We start from the raw sequence: 7,700 nt of genomic DNA on the forward strand, positions 1-7,700 counted from the left end.
TTTGATTTGTTTTCCTTCCACCCTGCGCAGCTCCTTACCTTCGTTTGCAAGATCCGCCATTTTACTTCCTTACTTGAACCCACAATCCAGTGCGCTGGACATGCGCGCTACTTCTACCCTGGGAGTACTGGAGTCTGGCAGTTATGAATTCATGTGCTTAGAGGAGAAAACAAAAACAAGCTTGAAATTTCGAGGCCAGTTATTACCAACCATATGAACATTCGGACGTCAGAAATGTAATTGCTGTTTTTTTTGGCTCTCATTCAACTTGCCAATGAAGTAAATTTTCTTTCTTGAAGTCACTTGCTTGGTAATCCTTGGTTATTTTTTCTCTCCGTTCAAAATTCAGTTTTTAACCATAATAATAATAATAATATTATTATTATTATTATTATTATTATTATTAATAACAAAAAACCCATTTCCATCAAAATATTTTCTCAAAACATATTGCCCTAGAGGTCACATGCAATTTCAAATGTGGGTCATAGAAGTTGGCCTTTCTTTTTAGGCACCAAAAAAACCACCAGATGGCGCGGTTTACATTATGACCAGTCTTTGATCATGCCATTCAGTGGTTGACGCGGGATACACGAAATAGAAGTATGAAGTACTCATTGTCATTTGGTGGATTTTCATAATTAACCAGCTTTCTGAGAATTTTAGAAAGATTAATTTACTTTGTTTACAGATATGTAGGCATACATTATTGTTTTATAAATAGTATGTGGAAAATGTTTGGCCCATGTTTAATTTTCCTAAAGAATTTAACCCACTGGAAGTAGCAGCTGAAGAACTCCAGGGCAGCGCATGCACATATCTCAGTGAAGCAGGCAAATATTTCCCTTCCAACTCTTCACCACAACTTAAACAGCAGTGTTAAATCCAGTTTTTGCCTTTGTTTCAACCTTTGCTACAAATGTTTCTATATAAAATGGTTTTAGTAAAGAGGTGCAGAGACCACATGATACTTCTTAGATCAAACGAGGACACATTTTCTATGTTAATGGATAGCTATTTAGATTAAAAGTTTGCACTTTCAAACGTATGTAAAAGAACACCTTAAAGTTAAACAAATTATACAATTCCAAGCATAGGAATACTTTCAATTTCTACAATTATTATTATTATTATTATTTTTTTTTTTTTTACTAACTTCCTTGAATAAAACATGATTGAATTAGTTGTGTAACAAAAAGGCCCAAAATAGGACATGAGTTTATCACCCAAGCTACGGTACATTTCCTGAAAATTGCATTCAAAGGAATTTATAGAAAGTGAGGTTTCAGCTGTGTCATATTTTGCATTTAGATGCATCTAGTGGCTGCTAAAACTACAATGAATTAAGTAGATAAATATTTGATAACAGAATGATAATGAAATTACAAAATGAAATCGAAATATCTCATTAGTAACTTACAGTGTTAAATATAATTGATTTAAATTTCATAAAGTTTATGATGATCTTGTCAAAGGATGGTCAACAAGGTAACATTAACAGCATTTCATATTTTGGGGCAAATAAAATGTCATGATTAATCTTAATTATAGGCTCAAAGTGGTTGAAACTGTGTTTCTGACAACACAGACTTAATTTTTCTCTGACACTAGTTGAAATAGTACACTGATTTTTAAATTTAGGATCGTAATGTATACTTTTCTGTGGAATTGTCAATATGCATATTCAATCATAAAAACAGTGCCTCATAAAGAAGTGAATCATATATTTTTCCAAGAAATGTGAAACATAAGCATCAATTTTGCTGTGCCATGCAGGAAATGGCATGCTATGGTTATTTACCCCTTGTAGTGGTCAACCTGGGAAAATCTACATTACAAATTTGGACAAGACCTGAAAATGCTCACTGCAGACACTGACCCCGTCTGTCCTCAAGGGTATTTAGCAGAATCTTACCTTGTCTCCAGGAGTGGAAGTGTCTTGATTTATGCATTGTTTAGTATAGTATGTAACCAAAAAGTATACAACACAGCTTAATTACAGATACATTCCACCAACCACAGGGCATAAAAATGAATCAATCACCATTCACATGCCAAAGTATAAAACAATTTACTATGAAATTCTTAGTGAAAAATTCTAGAGCTTATTATCTTTGTCCCTTTTTATAACAAAAACAACACACAATCATGATAGACAAAGCAACTGAAATAAATGTCAAATGTACAACCAGTTCAGTGTGTAACAGTTACTGCCAGTATGATTAATTAATGGAAAAAAGAAAAAAAACTTCTGAAAATGTTATATGAATATGTATGTTATGTTAGAAAATCCAGTATATTTCTAGATGATTCTGGAAATATATACTTAATGGGATGAGATGTCTATGAAAATCCCCTGCAAGCAAAACTAAAAATCAATAATCTTATATGAAAAAAATGTCCAAAAATTTATTTCCATGATAAGAAGTTCCGTTTCCTCCACAATACTGCATTTCACTTATTGTAAGTAGGGAAGAGTAGAAAATATGGTCCTCACATTTTAGAAGTCCTTACAAAATTAGCTCCAAGTTCACAAGCAGAATGTACTAGTCGAAACTCTGATATTCTGGGTCCGATCGTCGATACAAACAATAGTGTTGAACTATAAATAAAATATCGAACAATATGGAGAATACACCTAATCCAAACTTTGTGGGGTCTCCGAAAATCAGCTTCCACTCATCTACAAAACAAACAAATGTATTATTAAATAAACAGGCCCAGATACAAATATCCACAAAAGACTATCATTTCTCAGGTGTTTGTCTACTGTGTTGTGTAACTTTGTAACTGTGATTTATATCAGGTCCCTCTTGCAAAAAAGATCTCAATGGGGTTTTCCTGGTTAAATAATGGTTAATAATACCATGTGACATTCAGTGGACAGAACTTGAAAGGCAGCTCACTGAAATATAATTTTCGCTTGGCTAAAACATTGACTGCATCCCATATTCCTAGTCAAAGGATTTGACTGGGATTACTCCAATATAATTCCTTACCATTGTTGTATGACTGCAGGAACATCTGAATGAGGCTAAAGCTGCCGCCAGTGAAATCCAGCAGCACATTGCCAATGCTCCACCCCTCTGTACTTTGTCTCTTGTAGTTCATGTAAGCCTGGGGACACAATGAAACAGGATGTGCCATTAAGTAAAATGTACTATAATGAATAACACCTGATGCAGGTTCTTACACAAAGAGGGTGTTCAAAATGTTGACATGGTGAAGCTGGCTTGTGACCAGGACAATAAAGACAAAATATGCGTGTTGCAGGTGTAAATCCCGCATGTCCTTTAGTCCTGATCAAAGTCGACCACATTTTAAGGATTGCCATTTGTGCAAGTCCACCAGTGATTTAAGAGCATAAGAAAACACAATAACGAAAACAGGCTAATCAGCCCATATGGGCTCACCAATCATGTACAAACTACAGAGTACCAGCACTGCATCAAGTTTAGACTTGAATACTCTAAAGCGTCTCTGACTCTCCTATATTGTCAGGGAAGCTGTTCCAATGCACTCTCATGTAGCATTGTCACAAGTGAATGAATAAAACCATGTAAGGTGCCCTGGATGAGATCTTACCTGTGGGATGTATTTGACCAGTGTGACGCCTAACTTGATGTAGGAAAAATAATATATGTATTCCAGCCAGGTGATCTTCCTGGCCACAGCAATGAAGAGGGTCACCAAAGCAAATGTCCAGGCAATTACCAGTAAGGCAATGGCAACTTTGGACACCTTCTGGTCCCCTCTCTAGAACATACATTTAAGAAAGCAGTCAGCACCACAGTAAGTTTTGTTACTTTGAATTACTCTTATACATTTTTTCAAGCTGCTCTTCAATACTGCCCATCACAAATTAAAACGGACAAACCTAACCGTGTGCTTAATCCAAACACATTTCATTTATGTTAACCATTGAGATGGTTTTGCTTACTAATGAAAGAAGTTACAATACTGGTACAGAAAATAAATACTACTATACCTTCTTTACATAAAAGAAGATCCCGATTACTCACCTCATACACGGTACACTGACACACATAAAGTAGTGTCAAAACTACAGCATGGAGGCTAAAAAATACATCATTGGCATCAACAGGGTTCACCCCATTGGGATATATCTTCAAGAACTCCTCCTGAAGACACAAAGCACACACATTAATACTAATACACGTTTTACAGGCGATATCAGCTCAGGGAATCCCTCCGGATTAAGAACCCATGACCTGGGCCTTGAAATCCCAGATGGGACACTGGTCACTTTAAAAAATCTTTTTAACTGTTTCCCCACAGTTTGGCGGTGGTTAACAGAGTTGTGTATATTTTTTCTTGAAATGTATTTAGTAATTAGGATTTTCCTAAATGGATTTTAGGGTTTAATTTCCCTAACATGATGTGAATAAAAAAGATGTGTGTTTACCTGCCAATGGATTAATTAGATTGTTGGCATACTTGCTAATCAAGAAAATGAATGAAAACAGGTTGAGACAATAATTAGTTTACAGGGAAGTTTGATACCAGTAATACTGGAGTCAAACACTGGTGTTTTTCACTCCACAGTCTGCCAGTTAAGATCACAAAGACATTGTGTCAATCCCTCTGCTGGCGACTGCTAACTCCAAAGAAGAAGCAGAACAAAGCAAAAGCAATGGTACGGTCTCTTGCTAAATAAAACATTCATTAAAAAAAAAATACTGAAGCTGAGCTGGATAGCCTGAGGCTGCCTGCACTTCAGCTTACTGCTGTTGTCCTTTCCGCTATTCTGCTTTGCGCTACTGTTCTTTCCACAGTTCCCTCAGTATAAGGGAGGGGAAAAGCACCAGTGCAATCAGGTAGCAACACAGGCTGTACCAGGATTGCCTTGGTTATCAACTCATCGCCACTACTGGCTGGTATACGTTTTGAAAGCTTTGAAAATGGAACACAGCCCAGGACATGCCCAGAAATCTAGAATATTCTGTATTTTATTGTCAGGCAAAGGGAGCTTTCCCAAGCATAATGGGAGCTGCACAACCTCACGTAAATGCAAAACCATGTTAGCAGGAAGCTTGGTCTCACCTTCAAGTAGGGTGTCCAGAAGAGGCCTACATTGAAGACACTGTATGCAATGAATCCAGTGAGGTTGAGGGCCAGGAAATCAAAGTTCAGTCCAACCACGCTATCAGAAAGACAAGTTCAGTCAGTAAGGTTACATTTCCTCCATGTTACTCAAACCTCATGTTACTTTCTGTGAATTTCAGTCCAAAATTCCTCAAAAAACATGTTCTGTAATGCATTATTACAATTCAATTATTGCAATTTACTGAAAATTAGAAATTCTCCCACACAAATAAACGAGAAACCAGTAAAACTTTTTTTTTCTCCCCCGCTCACTAAAGTTCTGAATCAATAATTACCTTTTTCTTTTCCAGTTTTCGTATAGCTGAGGGTAGAATGAAACAGACCATGCAAGAAAGTAAATCCAGCCAATCACTTGGTTGATTATCTCAAGGATATTGCTTCTGACAACCATAAAACGGATCCTGGTTTTGTCGCTAAAAGACACGGAGAACAACCATTACATTTACATCACTTTGGATGGTATCTTTTTGTTTGGACATTTCATGATGTGTGAGTCTTGCAACACCTTGCATTTTACTAGAACTAATTATTTTCGGATTTTTTAAAGTCCAGCCAGATTTAAAAAAATGTGTTGCGTGCCAATGTAAAATGAGCCTAGCACAGGTTACAAAATGTCCAACAGATACAGGGTGTACTTCCCTTTTCATGTAGGTTTACAGGCAAATTTATATTATATCAACAATTACCTAGAATTTTCAGGTGGGGATTTCTGTACCTGATTCTATATTACTAGAGTAACCAGGTGGTTAACTCGATTTCAAAGCACATTTGTATTCTCAGAAACTTGTTACTAACCAAAACTTCCCGTTGTTAAAAATAAATAAATAAATTTTAAAAGATCCAAAGACTGTAAGAGTTAACCACATGGTACATAGTAATATTTTTGGGCTAACCCAGACTCCTTCCTTAATTTCTTTGAGCACGGTCATGATCCTGTTCCTCACCTTTTCACAACGGTGCTGTTGCTGTACAAATATGCCGTCACCTGGCCCACACGTTCTGCGTGGACTTCAAACACACATGATTTGGCTTCTGCCGGCAATTCTACCTGTGAAACACAATATGTGGCATTAAGAGTTAGCTAGAATTGAAAGTTTAAAAAATCAAGCCAGAAACAGAAACAAAGCCAAGCCCCTGCAATTATAGTGAACACTATTCTTTTTTTTTTGTCGTAGCAATATACATTTATGTGCACCACGTCCAAAAAGGTGTAACTGAATTTAGCCCAATGAAGCTCTTAAACTTCAGTCATTAAAAAGAACAAAACATTAGTTCACTAATAAATAAAAAGGGTTACGTTGAAATTACTTGGCAAAACTTACCTCTTCTGGGAGTACAACAATACTGGCACTTTTAGAAGCGTAGGTGATGTTAAAGCCTATGACTACTGTTACATTCAGTGGAGCACTGTACAGGGAAAAGAAAAATATTTTCAATGGAGATGATAATAATATTAGGTATTAACTGAAGCAATGATCAAGCTAGATGAAATGAAAGATATGAGATTCGTGTTCTTAAATATTACCTTGGAACAACGGTGACGTTTTTGGAACTGTCCTGCCCTAAATGTACTGTAGCTGGTGCCGAAAGAAAAATACTTGCATCTGATGGAATAAAAAACGTCGTTACGTTCGCAGTTCCTTCTTCGTCTACGTCAGACTACTTTAAAAAGATTTTGCATTACTGGAGATGATATATATTGCTTAAAAACTTACCACAGGTTATAAGCATGAATACAGCGATAACCAGTGCAGACAGAAATATATCTTCTGCCATTTTGCGTGGACACAGGCGTCTGATTGCAACAAACGTGGATCAGGAGTACTCTGAAGTGCTATAAAATAAAATCCTCATTTTTTTTCGGGGACACGCCAAAAAACGCATAAGGCAAATATTACTAGGGATTTCAGCACCATCAAATACAAACCCAGTTGTAAAGGTTTTAATATATGGTTACAACAAACTTAACATGAGGAAAACAAGTGAACTAGAGAACAATTTTGCAAAAAGTTCATTTGTTAGCAAAACGTTAGCTATAATTCTCTAAGCTCGCAAAAAGGTACCTTTACGCCATTTCTCTTTCACACAAATAAGATTGCATAAACTAAGACGCTATAGCTCTACAACAGACATTTAATTATAGATCGATCTCTTACCAGTCCTTGCCTTCGAGCCGTCGCTGTTTTAAAGTTGAAAAAGAAATCATTTCCGTATTGTAGTAGCAAGCCTTGATCATATGACAAGACTCAGCTGATCGTGACGTCTGCGCGTTTCCTCAAGCTCATTTCCTGGTCTTGTTGTTCCTGGTTGCTCACTAGCGCCACTACGGTTGGCTCCAGTATGTTTTCATATCCGGTTTCCATGTAAGTCTACGGTACAAATGCGGTCAAAATACAAAGTCAATAATTTTTTCTCATGAGTACAAATAGTCACAATATGTGTATTTTATTCGTCTTATGACTGTCCATCCGTCAATTTCATGATTTATTGTGTCATTTGGGCACTGTTATAATATTTGTTGTGGACCAATGAGATACAGTTTGCGTCACTTCCTGATTACTGCGAGGACTAAG

The 7,700-nt window shown here is 36.5% G+C and overlaps 1 protein-coding gene across 2 annotated transcripts; it reads right to left on the minus strand.

Annotated features, from left to right (window-relative positions):
* Positions 1–2,046: 2,046 nt before the first annotated feature.
* Positions 2,047–7,396, minus strand: ctns (cystinosin, lysosomal cystine transporter). 2 transcript variants are annotated; one of them, XM_064331597.1, is made up of 11 exons: positions 7,284–7,396; positions 6,843–6,961; positions 6,653–6,731; positions 6,450–6,534; positions 6,072–6,175; positions 5,403–5,540; positions 5,065–5,164; positions 4,023–4,142; positions 3,586–3,756; positions 3,000–3,117; positions 2,047–2,683 (listed from the first exon to the last, which is right to left on the minus strand). In XM_064331597.1, exons 2-11 carry the CDS (start codon positions 6,901–6,903, stop codon positions 2,547–2,549), a joined length of 1,113 nt encoding a protein of 370 aa, XP_064187667.1. In that variant the 5' UTR covers positions 6,904–6,961; positions 7,284–7,396; the 3' UTR covers positions 2,047–2,546. The 2 variants fall into 2 exon arrangements, with proteins under 2 accessions (XP_064187667.1, XP_064187668.1); XM_064331598.1 differs by having other exon boundaries at positions 7,191–7,290.
* Positions 7,397–7,700: the final 304 nt, after the last annotated feature.

The sequence above is a fragment of the Anguilla rostrata genome, chromosome 4, assembly GCF_018555375.3.
Source record: "Anguilla rostrata isolate EN2019 chromosome 4, ASM1855537v3, whole genome shotgun sequence".
Classification (NCBI taxonomy): domain Eukaryota; kingdom Metazoa; phylum Chordata; class Actinopteri; order Anguilliformes; family Anguillidae; genus Anguilla; species Anguilla rostrata.

What these genes read in the sequence shown, in the direction of transcription:
- ctns (XM_064331597.1), bottom strand. Translation starts at nt 6,903, where the DNA reads ATGGCAGAAGATATATTTCTGTCTGCACTGGTTATCGCTGTATTCATG. An exon ending in ATTCATGCTTATAACCTGTG is followed by an intron (nt 6,732 to 6,842) that starts GTAAGTTTTTAA and finishes TTATTCCATCAG; the next exon opens with ATGCAAGTATTTTTCTTTCG. An exon ending in GTCAGTGTACCGTGTATGAG is followed by an intron (nt 3,757 to 4,022) that starts GTGAGTAATCGG and finishes TGTATGTTCTAG; the next exon opens with AGAGGGGACCAGAAGGTGTC.